The sequence below is a fragment of the Glossina fuscipes genome, unplaced genomic scaffold (genome assembly GCF_014805625.2).
Source record: "Glossina fuscipes isolate IAEA_lab_2018 unplaced genomic scaffold, Yale_Gfus_2 61514, whole genome shotgun sequence".
Taxonomy (NCBI): Eukaryota; Metazoa; Arthropoda; class Insecta; order Diptera; family Glossinidae; genus Glossina; species Glossina fuscipes.
Genome location: NW_024003726.1, coordinates 1335603 through 1351149, shown reverse-complemented (window position 1 = coordinate 1351149; position 15547 = coordinate 1335603). Strand labels below are relative to the sequence as shown.

At 33.4% G+C, this 15547-nt stretch overlaps 1 protein-coding gene across 3 annotated transcripts in view; it reads left to right on the top strand.

Annotated features, from left to right (window-relative positions):
- LOC119643644 (eukaryotic translation initiation factor 4 gamma 3) overlaps positions 1 to 15033 on the top strand; it is a 65913-nt gene extending 50880 nt beyond the window's left edge. For 2 of the 3 annotated variants that reach the window (XM_038043024.1, XM_038043026.1), the window contains 9 exons: positions 9259 to 11540; positions 11612 to 11810; positions 11869 to 12029; positions 12570 to 13086; positions 13148 to 13377; positions 13465 to 13611; positions 13666 to 13885; positions 14662 to 14763; positions 14819 to 15033. In XM_038043024.1, the coding sequence (XP_037898952.1) occupies positions 9259 to 11540; positions 11612 to 11810; positions 11869 to 12029; positions 12570 to 13086; positions 13148 to 13377; positions 13465 to 13611; positions 13666 to 13885; positions 14662 to 14763; positions 14819 to 14889 (3929 nt within the window). In that variant the 3' untranslated portion in view covers positions 14890 to 15033. Of the gene's footprint in view, positions 1 to 9253; positions 11541 to 11611; positions 11811 to 11868; positions 12030 to 12569; positions 13087 to 13147; positions 13378 to 13464; positions 13612 to 13665; positions 13886 to 14661; positions 14764 to 14818 lie in introns of all 3 variants that reach the window. The other variant, XM_038043025.1, reaches the window with a different exon arrangement.
- The last annotated feature ends 514 nt before the right edge of the window (positions 15034 to 15547 follow it).

Here is a 15547-nt window from a genome sequence, read left to right as displayed (position 1 = left end):
TTAATGATAAAAAATTGGAATCTAGGGAGGATTGTGAAAATCGACTACTAGAGTTTTTTGCAAATAGAGACTAGGACTTCTATGAGAGAGGCATTTTGAAGTTACCTTTAAAAAGGCAACAAATCATACAACAAAACGGTGCATATTTGACCCAAATCAGACAATCCGAAGCATGTTAAATAAAGTCCTGAAGTTCATATAAAAATAATGGATTTCTTTTTCCCCAAACTATATTGTAAAATATCTAAATATTGGAGCATGTCTATTTTACCCTCTATCGCATAGGCGTACGTTTTATTATGTGCGCTTGACCTTTTAGACTGTCCATAAAGTTTCTACCAGTTGATTTAATATTGATAGCTTTTGTTTCGCCGACAATTATATGGACTTTGGTAAATAACACATGTTTGCATGAATTTTCACATAATAGATTTGTTACATCCTTTCAAAAACTTCGCAACATTTAGACGTCTTCGTAACAATTTTCTTATGAATTTCTTTCACGATTTCTGTAAGCGTTTAAATAGCTCTCGTTTGCATTGTGAATAAGGGTTTTGGCAACGGAAGCGCTAGTTTGTCTTGGTTTCGGCTGAAACCACACGCAAAAAAATCAAATTTCACAAATATCTTATTCAAAGATGCATCTATAATTACTTAGTCGAGAAAGCTTAATTAGTTTTGGATTGAGATGTGTGCTGTATATTTGTCCATAAATAATGTATTGTAATGTTGTTGGTTAACAACAGAACAGAGCAATATAGACAACGAATATGGCGGTAATCATTATTGTAAATTAGAGAAGTAGAGAAAATTATTTTACTCTCAATCGCTTCGGAGTGGTTCTTTTTAATTTGTATTATTGCATATTAAGCGTTTGATTGGGGTAACTTATGGTTACGTGTATTTTTATATAGCTTATAGTTATGAGTCTATTAAACTACGTGAACGTTTATTTTTGGTCTGTATGTGTAGAAACGCAGCCTAGAACAATTTAATATCGATATATGTTGTGCCAACTGTGACGTATACATATAACAAACTCCTGCACATATCTTAAAAAAAAATGCTTTAAAAGGGTTTTTATCTGAAGTAGAATAACTATTTTATGAAGCAGCTCTTTTTTAATTACCTGCTTTTCGAGAAAATTTGTAAATATATAGTTAAAGAACTTTTAGTCTGTTTTTTTATAGTTATTATTTTCACTCTATTAAATTCTCCTTAGATTGTCATAACTTTTTTTTATAGGACTAACCACCAGTGTCATACGTACAGGGACGATTGCAGTCATGAAGGATTATACGTAGAGACGGAAAGTGGGCGTAATGTTTTTAAAGTTTTCGCATTAAAGATGACTTTGTAATGTGTACGATTATCAAATGAGGCTTTCGTCCATTTAATGTAAAATAACAAAAGGGAATAACATAACACTACCTTTTTTTTTTGAAGATGATTTTATACAAACCTCATCCGTGCATTTTTTAAAAATCAAATGAAAGTCAACTTTGGTGACATTTGCGAGTGAATTTATTTAAAATTTATTTCACCATTGATGCAAATAATCCCGGTTTCAATTTCAAGGATTGTTTGCAGTTTATTGCACTATACAAATGAGTAATGGGATAACACGATTTCGGAGAAAAAGTCCAATTAGATTATTGTTGGATGACGATGGTATCCATATTTCGGTTTACAAGCTTTTCTCTTAATAAATTTATGAGTTTTCTAATACATTCTAAAAGCTACCAAATTAATTAAAACAGCATATTCGTTTTTAAAAATTGCACTTCCAGACCATAAATCCCTAAACGTTGAACTTTTTTAGGTGTAAAATTTTTCAAATATTTATTTTATTTATTTATTTATTTATTTTATTCCACTTATACTAGAAACTCAACTAAACAAATAGCAGTCGAGTTCAATAGGCTCTTAATGCAAAACTAATATTAATTAACAATAAAATTGAGTATAAGCATAATAAAACAAATAAGAAGAAAAAAAAAAAAAGAAAAAGAAAAAAGAAAAAAAGCATGTACACTATCAGCATAGGAGCACACTTACAACCGGTACAGGATCAAATTGCAAATGAACCCCTAAGCCATCGCAAACATGCATAAGCCTGGCAACCGATAATAAATTGACAATAATTCACTTTCGAAACGTAACGACTTTTTAAGGATAAAAGCTAGTTTAAATACGACATAGGTAAATCGCGCGTATTAAGCAATGTTGCTTTAATGGACTTTAAAGAGTCCGATAACGAGAATAAGTGGTAGACGTCATTTAGGTTCTTGCAAACGACTCTGAGCGGATTGAACAGCTCATAATTAAATTTACACTGATTAAGCTTTACCAAGATAAAGTGCCTAGAGAAGCTAGGGACATTGAAGCTTACTTCACCAAGTAATGAAGGCGAGTCAATAGCACCATTTATTACTTTAATTAGAAAGGAAACGCCAAGAACAAATCTACGTTTCTCAAGAGACGGTAGGGACAGCAGAAGCAACCTATTTTCATACGGAGGAAGAGAGGCAATCGGATCCCAACCCAAATTTCTAAGGGCAAACAGCAAGAATTGCTTTTGAACTGATTCAATTGAATCTACGTAGCACCTATATGAAGGAGACCACACAACTGAGGCATACTCGAGTATGGGTCTAACCAAACACATGTACAGCCTTTTCGTAATGTAGGGATCATCAAGCTCTTTGGACCACCTTTTTATAAAACCAAGCGCGGACCTAGCTTTGCTAATCGAGAGCTCAATATGCAAGTTAAAACGTAACCTATGGTCAAATAGGACGCCTAAATCCGTAATCGAATCGACGTCCTCCAACTTATGCGAATCTATGAAATACTGAGTAATGAATGACTTTCTTCTTGAGAATGAAAGCTTCTTACATTTACTCAGATTTAGTTTCAGGAGATTCAAAGAGCACCATGCAACAAAATTATCTAAATCACCTTGAAGCTGATGTGATTGCGATTCAACAGAGAAGGAAGAAAACAGTTTCACATCATCAGCATACATTAAGATCTGGCTGGAATTAACCACCGATGGGAGATCGTTAATGTATAAACTAAATAAAATGGGACCCAAGTGACTTCCTTGAGGTACGCCAGACGTAACGGGGAATTCATCCGAGCTAATGAAGTTAAACAAAACTCTGAAGGATCTATTGTGCAGATAAGAGCTTATCCATTTCACTAAGTAGGGTGGGAAACCAGAGGCTTGGAGTTTAAAGATAAGTAGTCTATGGTTAACCAAATCAAATGCTTTGCTTAAATCAGTGTAAATAACATCTGTGCGAGAGCCACTAGAAAAAGCCTTGAAAACATGACAGGTAAACTCTAACAAGTTGGTGACTGTAGATCGCCCTTTCCGAAAGCCGTGCTGGTGCGGAGAAATATACGAATTAATGGCAAAGGCTAAATGCTGAGTCACAATACGCTCGAACAACTTGGGCAAGACACTCAACTTGGCTATGCCTCTGTAGTTCTCAACAAATTGTCTACTTCCACTCTTGTGGATAGGAATAAGGAAACTACTCTTCCAACATGAAGGGAAAACACCTGAACACAAGGACATGTTAAAAATCTTTGAGATCACACCACACAACTCGTCAGCGCAAGATTTAAGTACACATGATGGAATTCCATCAGGTCCAGGCGAACAACTGTATTTTAGAGAACTTAACCCTTTGAAAACATCATCTTCCGAAATAACCAAGTTAGGTATTGAAACCGAGTTAGTTATAGGATATGGGTAGTTTCCTGATAACTCAAAATTAGCAATCGAAAAGTTTCGTCGGAAATACTCAGCAAATAGATTTGAGATTTCAAAATCATCCGAGGAACCAGAGCCATTAAAAGAAACATGAGAGGGATATGTGGAAATTTTTCTTTTAGAGTTAACAAATTTAAAGAAGAATTTTGGATTAGCAAACAGAGAGGATTTAATGAACTGAAGGTATCTGCAGTAATAATGATGGTTGAGGGAGTTAAATCTATGCCTCGCCACCGAGTAAGCGACATAGTCGAGCGCAGAGCCACTTTTCGAATATTTTTTGAATAGCGAGTTTTTTCTATTCTTGTGATATTTAATTGTCTTATTAAACCACGGGGGACATCTGCTTCGAGGTCGACAATGCTTGATCGGAACAGATGCAGCAATAGCTAGATTTAATGTATTGTAGAACGATGGCATTAAGTTTTCAATACTACCGGTTGAGAAATCAAGCGTCAGATGTGAAAGACGATGTTTTAGTAATACAATATTGATTTTATGAAAATCATAATAATTATTTAAACAAGTTTGAGTTGGCACATTAAGGCATTCCAACAAACCATCATTAATATGATGAAAGGAAATGCATATTGATGGATGATAAGGTATGTGAATTTTCAAACACGAGATGTAACTCGAATAAGTACAGTAAGTAAGTAAGAGACGTAACTCGAATAATTACACTACCTCTGTAACAAATGTTAATTATTTCTGTACGCTGTATGATTTTCCAAAATAATTTGGCAAGCAATCTTGATGGAAATAAAATAATGCCAAGACTGTTATAGCGTGTAAACAATAAATATATAATTTGATTATCCCATATTGTACTAAGTTTCTCTTAAAACGATCACGCAGCGACTATTTATGCTTGTTCATGCGTTTTTTGTGTTCATTGCTCTCGTTAAATTTTTGTTTTTTATTTTCCAAAATCAACTAGCTTAGTTTATGATGTTATTTTCCTTTTCAGTTTAGGGGATCAAAGCTTTAAGGCTTAAATTTTTTCCCAAATTATGCTTAACAAAATTTTTTCATTCATCTTTAAAATCACTGAAATCGATACAAACGTTTCCTTAAAGCCTATACAAATGAAACAAATTAGGTAAACAAACTAGGTAAACAAAAGACAAAACGAAAAGCGCAACCTGGCGCGACATATTCTGACAGTTCATACTTATTTAAAACAAACTTCCCGACAATTTTTAGTTCAGTAAAAACTATCTGAATTTCGAAAACACGCAAAATCATTATAAAGGAGCTAGTCCGCCCTTAAATATTCTACACCACTTGCATTCAAGTTAATTTTATTTTACTAATCTTCACGTATTTTCGTCGAAAAAATACTATAAATTATGCTTCTTTACCATATTATGGCTTGCTTTTCATTAGAACCTTTATAAATTGTGGTATCAAAATATACCTATCCAATTTTAATTATTTGTCACCAATTTTTATTATAAAATATTAAAAATGAGCTCTTTTTACTGTATGAATATTTAGTTCTCGTACAAAAGGTTCTATTAGTATACCGAAACGCTTTCTTCGAGAATATTGAAAATGAAAATTTTTTTCGTATAACAGCTTTTTAAAACGAAGACGTTGTGTGGAAAGCGGTTGCAAAAGCGATGTGAACTAGTCCATTTTCAATAGGATCCCTCATGTGCCAAAGCACGTCGGTGCACAAAATTTCTTTAAAATTTTCAAGTATTACGAACTATAGAGCGAATAGAAGACAGACACAAGATTAAATCAATTTTGCATAGGTTTTTATAATAAAAGGCAGTCTTTCTGGACGTTACCTCACAAACTTAACACTTATACTACAATTTTGCAAGAATTCGCTGTATTTTAAAATATCATTTCGGTCGAAGCAATAACACATCACCGCCTTGTGAAAAAATTCCTGGTATTAATGGGGAAAATGTTTAACTTCTTCTGTTTGTCTTCTTCTTTCGCAACATTTAGTAAGGTCTCACTGTTTTCAGAAAGTAGCCGTACTTAGTACTATATAGTAGTGTATAAAACTAACTTTTCCATCTGAGCCTTCTGTCTTTAACCTTTTCATACTATCAAGAGTTATCTCGTAAAGTGTACAAAGCAAACTTTTTGGGACCTTTCAACAAGTTGAGTTCTGTTTCAAGAAACATATGCGTAAACGTAACTTTTGCTTTTTAATCGGGACAGGAACTGATGCACTTAGGGCGAAATTACTGGGCGTAATATGCTGAAAGAGCTGATAGAAATAAAATATTGAAAAGCTATCCTAGGAAATGTTAGCAATGCTGGCTTGGAGCGTGCTATTCTCCCTGTTGTTAGCTGCAGCTGTCTGGTTTAAGACAGATCTTAACTTTGTTGTCTTTTCACGCAAGGCAATCTCTTTTGACAAAAAGTCTTAAAAGCACGGTTGTGCTTTCTACACGGAAATCACATTCTTTTTGAGAGCTAGGAGCGGCAATACTTGATGATAGACGGTAGATTGAATAATATAACTCGTACCATTTCCTTACACACACCATGAAATGTGACGGTCTGCTTATCTTCTTAAAACGCTTCAAAGTTCTCATAAAGTAAATATATATATATGCTTAATCTGCATCAAATTCTGACTGAATTTAAGCATGTTCCTTTGGTAGCGGGAGTAATGTCTGTGATCAACTTTCCTCTCAAAAATAAGGACATTGGCCTGAAATTTGGCAGAAACATTGGAAGTTGTTATGTGGAATTTGGTATTTATTTACTTTATTTATTTATTTACTTATTTTATTTACTTATACATGAAAGTCGACTAAAACAAATTGACAGTCCAGTTCAATTGACTTTTAAAGTAAATCTTATATTAATTAATATTAAAACCTAGTGTAAGTATAATAAAGCAAATAAGAAGGAAAAAAAAAAGAAAAAAGCGTGTACACAACTAGCATAGAGTCATACCCACAACCAGTACGGGATCAAATTGCAAATGAACCCCTAAGCCATCGCAAACATGCAAAAGCTTGGCAAGCGATAACGGTAAACAACAATTAATTTTCGAATCATAATGACGTTGCTTGAAAATGGACCCAATCAATATGGGCCTGTCATATGATACGCTTATAGTGCACATAAACTGCGAACACCTCCAGTTGTTTGGTTTATAATGAATATAAAACGTTCTGTCGAATATAGTTTTCTTATTTTTTACAATAAACCTACATTTTTATTAGAAAATCAGCACAAACTTGACGCTAATTTTTGCATTTGGATTTTTGGCTGTTGACGTCGATTTGACGCTTCGAATAGCTAGTTTGCAGCTGTCAACAATGTACACGATTTTTGTCAGTGTCGAATGAAAATCCATTTGACGATAAAATTGGTGTCAAATAATATTTTCATGGTAAAATAAAGCAAAATGTCGTTAAGAAATGCACATATTGGTTACGCTAAATGAATATAAAGCCTACTTGTCATATTAATGAGGGAAATTTCAAAATGTAGCAAACAAATTTTTACCTAATATTAAGCGAAGAATTGAAAGGTTATTTAAGAGTATATTGTTTAATACATAAAAGGCTAGATAAATGAAATGTAGTCTATTTAGATTATTGGTTTGATTATATAATTATTTACTTTACAAACACAACGTTGTTGGCAACTAGAAAATTCCATTCGATTTGACCGCAAGCGACTCATATAAATTCACCAAGCAACACTATCGAAAAGGATGGTGGAGTCGAGTGTGTATTCGACGTCGACAACCCTGAATCGGCAAACTCGCAAAATATATTACTCCCAGTACAAATTCAGTTCTGTATAACTTACCTAGTATTTCCAAGTTATGCCAAAATTTTGCTTTATGGGCACAGGCTAGCCATAAAGAAAACACAAATGTGTTGTTATAAAACAGAAAGTTTAGCGAAAAAATGTATGAAGATACTCACGCGGAAAAACTAACACAAAAACCTTATATTAGTAACTAATTTAGTAAACTTCATTTTCGTTTGTTTTTATTGTAACTATTAGGAAAACCAAAAATTTTTTGGAATATTTTTATTCATTATAACCTCCATTGAAGAATGGGGGTATATTTATTTTGCCATAATATCTGCAATAGCTAAAAGGAGCACCCCCGTCTCTATAAGCTAAATACGTTCTTGGTCAGCGTCAAATTCCGAACCGATTAGCAATAGCCTGTCTGTTTGTAAGATGTTGTGTGGCGTACTCTCCTAGTCGCAAAAATTAAGATATCGGCTTCCAATTTGGTAGAAATATTGGAATTTTTCGCAGATGCTAAATTAGCTGACATACATCTCCAGAGCACAGTGTAATCTGAACACAGCTCTGTTTTCCTAAGCAAAAATATGTGAGTTTTTGCTCATTAGTCATAAATTATGAAGGATAGAAACTTTCTATATTCACATAATGGAAGAACCTATTATTCACGTTCAAAAATGAGAAAAATCGGAACAATTCACGCAAAGTTATAAGCGTTAGAATTTTACATTTTTAACGTTTCCACTTGTTGCTCCAAAAGGTAAGCACAATACAATCTTGAAAATGGTTCAATACATTTTTCATGTGAAGGTATATTTTTCGTTTAGCACTTGTTCAATTGTAAAGTAAATATTGTGCACCCCCCAACGCGGCGATTTCATTTTTTCACAATACAATCAGTTGAGCATAAAATAAAGGGATTTTGAAAGTAGAATGCGACCACCTATGTTTTAATTTTACATTAAAAAGGACGAAAAATGTCATTGTAAGGCGGATTAATCTTTTCAAAATAGATGAGTCAATATGAGTATCAAATAAGGCACCCAAGCTTCGAGGGTAGAATGAGGGAAGCTAATTGTATTGATTCTTATTATTAAATATTGATGGGCGTAATAGATAACTAGAGAAAAAATTATTTACGGCTCGTCATCGCTTCCATAAAAAAATAACAAAGTCGAATAACAAATAGGATAAAAAAATTTCATTATTCTAAACAAAACTTGATAGTAATATACCTGCAGTTTCTAAAACTCTTTAATACTAATCTGCGGGCAAAAACTTACAATACCAGTTTTATCTCACTGCTAGGCGGTAAATGAGTGGTGGTGAGTATACGAGATTCGACCTCGGTCAAATAAAACTTTCTTACTTTTTTTATTTTGAAATTAAAGAAACCATATCTTCTGCGAAGTAAGCCAAGGAGCTTTGTAACATTTTTATCGAGTTCTTTGTGCGAGTCCTATATAGAATGCGGGAAAAAAATACCACCAAGTTAGGTAATGGCTCTATGCTAAAAACGTACCGCCGTCATGCCAACAATCTTTGACAAAGTTTATAACATTTTTAGTCGTAAACATTTCTTCCTGATCTATATTACATATTTAAACGTATAACAACAAATATTTATCTTTGATTGAGATATGCATAATGGAAATAAAAATGTGTGTACATATATTTCGATGAGGTAATTGTCTGTTTATTACTGGTGGCATATTATATTATAGCGAAACCGGATGAAGAGGCAAGAAAGCAGCCACGAAATAATGAGTCAGCAATTGGAACAAATTCCGAGAATATTCATCAAGAAATCATAACACAAAATTATACGGTGGATAAAAGTTCACAGGTAATACCAGCGAATCAGCAGTTAGGAGATTCTGAAATGGGGGGTGCATCTTCATCAGAAAATTCTCTCACCTTAAATTCTCTCACGTTGGGAAAAGTTGATCACAAATTGGAGCGGGCATCGAGAAAAATTTGCCTAAATGATGAGAGTGCTACTAACGAAAGTTGTGTTGGTGGAGTAAGTAATCTACACACTACGAAATTAGGCGAAAAGGAATTGCTGACAAGTTCACGGAATACTGTCAGCGGGAATGAGCAACAAACCCAAAAGCAAACCATATCCTTAGTGGAAACTAACGACAATTTTACATCACCTCTCGACACTCCAAATAACGGTTCCGCAGAAGAAAGTGAAAACAATATATTTGAAAAAAGTTCAAAAGGTTTTAATAACTCTAGTATCATCTGTGATGATACAGCAAAAGTAATAGCTATCGAAATTGGAGTTTGTGAAGCCGACCTCAATGAAACTAATTCTGCGTTTGCGTCCAAACTTGACAATAACGAAAATATCAAAGAACTGATAGAGACATCCAAAAATGAGGATATACATGTGAATTATGCCAAAAGCAATGTTTTAGTAAGCCCGCTAGAGAAATCTACAAATTTTAGTAATGACACCTCACTCACAACCAAAACGTTTTCAATGCCATCACCCAATCATTCTTCTACGAGCAGAAAGAAATACAACCGAGAACAATTAATGGATTTGCGCGATGTTAAAAATTCGCGTATACAACCTGATATTAAAATTACATCTATTTTGCCAGGTTTTAATTTAATGCCAGCGTTTGCAGTTAACAATGCCAATAAAAAATTTCAACCCTTGGTGGGTTCAATTGGCGGAAACAGCTCTTTCTCGAAGAATTATACTAAGCAAGTTTCTAATTCGAGTACCGGAGGTGCCCATATTACTGAAGATTCTAAACCTATGATACATGTGAATTTATCACTAAATCAAGATGTGCAACTTAACGAAATTGCTAATGCCTGGCGTCCACGTATACTACTAAAAACTAACGAAATCGATAACGATCCAAAAGCTAAATCGCAACGCGAGAAAGAAGAACTTGTGCGGCGCGTACGGGGTATATTAAATAAGCTTACACCAGAAAAGTTTGATCCTCTTGTGAAAGAAATTATGGAATTGAAGATAGATACAATGGAGAAAATGGAAGCTGTGATGATACTTGTGTTTGAAAAGGCAATAGATGAACCTAACTTTTCAGTTTGCTATGCTCGTTTGTGTGCACGTCTAATTTCTGAAGTAAAGGCGAAAGATGAGAAAATGGAGTCTGGAACAAAAACACATTTGGTACAGTTTCGCAATGCACTCTTGGATAAAACGGAACGTGAATTTACTTACAACGTAATTGACGCAAAAGCAAAAGAGCAAAAGCTTAAGCCGATAAGAGATAAAATTCAAAAATGCAAAGATTCTCATGAAAAAGTGGAGCTAGAAGCACTTCTTGAAGAAGAAGAAAGGAAAATTCGGCGTCGTTCTGGCGGCACGGTACGTTTTATAGGAGAGCTTTTCAAAATATCAATTTTAGCCGGAAAGATTGTCGTCACTTGTATCGAAAGTTTAATTAAATATCCCGATAACGAAGATATGCTTGAATGTCTCTGTAAATTGTTGACCACAGTTGGTCAAAAACTTGAACAAAATCTGCTACCTAGAGAACAAAATCGACTCTATACGCTCGATGGTGTGATTCAGCGAATGCAAGCCATAGCATCGAAAAGCGAAAATACGAAGATCAGTTCACGTGTGCGCTTTATGCTACAAGATGTGATAGATCTAAGAAAAAATAAATGGAAATCTGCTGCACGCGCGCGCAATGAAACACCCACTACCTTAGATCAAATTGAGAACGAGGCGAAAAATGAAGAATATTATAATTATAGCGTTTCATTATCTAATGCTGGTGGGCTTAGCGGTGGTGGTGGCAAAAGGGATGATCGTATAAATCGTTTTGGGGATAACCGTCTAAATTATAATGGCAGTCATAGTCAAAGAGGTGATGTAAGCAGCTTAAAACGTACCCAGCACATGAGTTCTGGCAGTCACAGCGCAAGTGGAAACGAAGGCATTTGGCATGTACAAACAGGAAAAGGCAGCCGTCCGCTAGCAGTTGATCCAAATAAACTTGGAGCTCTGGTAAATTTTGTCTCAAATATTCATGTATCTATCCTAATTTCTTCCAAAACTTGTTTCATGTTATTTTACAGCACAATTTTGATATTACAAACAAAAAAATGGGGGGTGTTCAGCAATTCCAATGGCCTAAATCCACACCTATAGCAATACCTTCCAATTCCTTCGCCGCTTTATCAGTACTAGACTCAAATAAAAGTGGTAGCCGACAAAAAACAGCATACACACACACACACAATAAGGGCTCAACTGAACGAGATCGATACGACCGAGGTATCTTATAGATATTTTGACACTTTCAGCTTGTAGTTAAAAATGTTTCAATAATAAGGTTTGTTGCCCCGAAGCGGATCCTCACAAGCTTCTAGAGAACATTCATCTTCTCGAATTTCTCAACCTATGCGGAATATGACAACAACTACATCAATGCAAAAATCTGCTAGTCATTCGAAATATATACAGTCATCTTCTACGCCAAGACTTGCATGCAAGGTACGTTATCTTATTTTACAAAAAATCCACTCAATTTGCAAAACAATTAGAAGGCAGCCTGTTTTAAAGTTAACTAATCTTCCCAAACAAAGCGTAAAATCTTTTGCATCTTAACGTGAGTTAAATTACTCGTTGCAAAGAAAAACTTGAAAAATTGTAGAACCTTTTTCGTTCATTGCATTTCTCCTAACATTCCTTTTATTGGACATATAGTTTTTTAATATTACTTTCTTAAGGAAAATAGAAAGAAACTTAATTTTGAAAAACGTTTCGTGCATATAAGCCTGCATAATTTAAATACGAATTGCAATATATGCCCGTTCTTGGAGATCTTACGGATCCCTGAACTTGCTACGGCAAATATAAGAAAATCCACAAGATTAACTTAAACAACTTTCGCGAAAATATCAATCTCGATTCTTCTCAGAAATATTATGGTTTCACATTGTATACTTATTCATTTTCCCAGAAAGCAGGTCTGTATTGTAGCGAACGTAATTTATGAAGTCCTTAATTAAATTTATAAACTTTATTTAATAGCCAACAAGTTTTGCCGCAATTCCTCCTGGATCAGGCTCAAGTTCGGTTAGCTGTGATAAACCAGATGATGATCAATCTGTTGCACAATATCAACAATTGCAACGAGAACACCAACATGTTCACATAGCTTGCGAAACGGGTCTAAGCTCTCCTCCAGAAGCTGTATTCGAAGAACCTAGTGATGCTGATTTAAAATTAATTAAATCAGTAGTTTCGGAAATTGTAGAAAACGCGGCCAATTCAAAACAAATCGATTTTTTAACTGTTACATGCATAGAACGAATAAGACAATCCCAATTATGCGGCCTATTATACTACATTATTACAGATTATTTGCATTTGCGTGACGTTGGTTCTTTTCATAGAAGACTTCTATCTAATTGCATTGCATACCTGATTGAAAGAAATTACCTTTCTATAGACCATTTTAATTTAGCTTACGAGCATTTTGCGAGTATTGCTAATGAAATAATAGTTGATGTCCCAGACATGTACTTATACATCCTTGAATTCACCGGCAAGTAGTACTCGAGCAATAAATTTATTTACAAAATTAAATCTATTTAAATGCTCCACAGGTCCGCTAATTGTCAAAAAAATTTTAACGATACACGATTTGTGGACGGAGAAATTGAGAAAAGCCGAATCGAGTAACTGTGAGATGGGCAAAAAGTTCCTTAAAACATATCTACAATATTGCACTCGTGAAATCGGTCCCAGTTTTACAAGAAGTATGTTCAAAAAATTCAATATGAAATGGTCCGATTATATACCTGAAGTTGAAATCGAAACATTTATACAAAGCAACGTTAGTAACAAAATCATTTTCAATTATGAAAAATAATTTTTTTTTGCATTTTTACTAATTTTACGTTTTATCATATTTTTTCTTTAGAAATTTGAGTTCGTTGAAAACGACAAATACCACCCCGAAATAGACACAAGGGAAACAAAAGAAAAGCGTTACGCTCGAATGTTCGATCATATTGAACAAATATTGAAAGAAGACGCCAACGCTGATAATGTCATTGATTACATTAACGTAATCCATATTTAAAAAAGGCAAAAGAAAAAAGTTAATGCGATATATTTTTAGGGAAACATTGTTGACGTCGATAAACTGTTTATCAGAGGTTTAACAACAACACTCGCAAGTTTTGCTATTAAAGACTCCAGCAACTATAAGCTAGACGCGCCATGTTTTCAAAAAAAGTGCATACCTGTATTGATACGTTATATTGATTCAAAAGAAGAACGAGAATTAGAATGTTTATATGCACTGCAGTTGCTAGTTCATAATTTAGAACATCCAAGACGTAAGTTCTGCACAATCTTTTTGTTAGCTGTTTACTGTATTCTGTCACTTCATTATGTAAAGAACTAAAATTCAGCGATCCCATATACATTACAAATGCATCTATCTACTGAATTCGTGATATTGTCGATGACCTAAATTTAAATTAAAAGAATTACAAACACAAGAGTCATTCAGAATGTATATGGTTCATTATTTAAAACACATGTTGAAATGTCCATCCACATCTTCCTATTACTACGCTCGTTGCGAATGAAATCACGTATTGGCGGTTTTCTCCTTTTTTTTCTCGCTGTCAATTTATGTATATGTTAAATTTTGGAATATGGAATATTCAAAAAGTTATAAACTTTTGGTATAAAGTGTATACACACTTCAAAGTTAAATTTTTATAAAAATTTGTTCCTAAAATGTACGCAAAACATCTTTCGCAGAAAGCAATTAAAGACATCCTGCTTTTAATTTTCCCCAATCTAATCTCTGCAACATCTATACACCCATATGGTTTTTGTTAAATTAAAGGCATAAATCTTTTAATTACATTAATTACATTTTTGTATATCTTTATTGGAAAAATTGCTTTCTTACTATTGTCAGTTCAATTTAGTTTAGTAATTATTTTAGTTAAGGAAAGTATACAAAAGAAATGTATTTTTATGCAAACAGATATAGCACATGTAACTGTTTTTAAATATTTTAGGTCAGATATTATCGTTTGAATCGTTGCTTTATTTGTAAATAAAACTGTTTTTAAATGTGCTTATTTTTCTTGCATAGATTTGATTAGTGATCTTTTCATTAAACTCAATGAATATGATGTCATACCGCAAGATACATTCAGAAGATGGCGAGAGTCTACAGCTCAAACAGTTGGTAAAGGTAAGGCAGTCAATGAAAAGATTTGACGATGCGTTATAACGTTAGTATTTTATAGGTGTTGCCGTGAAAGCTCTTAATCCTTTCTTCAATCAAATTCTTAATGGGGAAACAAGCGACGATAATTAGAAAAACTCTCCCATGTGAAAATAGTTATCATATTTTTCACACTAAATTATTAAAATTATCATATATCTATAGTATATTTATGGACTCTTATGGCACTAGGAAGGAATATCTATCTATAAGCCCGAAAGTGATTTTTTTTTTTTTTTTGTATATTTGAATCATTAATAGAAATAATCAAATTTCATGTTGGACGATATGACGTGTTTTTGTTAAATATATATTATGTACAGTATATATATTTATAATATATATACATTCTATAATATAACGTATATATACATACATATATGTATATGTATAATATGTACATATTAATTATATTAAGTATAATATATATATATATATAGTGTACGTTATATTATACGTTATATTATATGGTATATATTTTTTTTTATATATGTTACAGTCAGATTGCACATTTCTACGTTTAGAATACGTCGTGGCTGCTATCTACAACCTTGCACATGAAGAACTTGGATATAAGTGAAATTAACAGACGAAGAAGCAGTAAAATTGTATACAAAAATAGTATATGGCCATAAAGTGTGAATAATTTAAACTTGGTTGAACAACGAACATTAAATAAAAACAATGAAGACTTTTACTTATAACAGATATTTTCAATGTATTTACCGGCAATTCATTCAGTTGCTTTTGT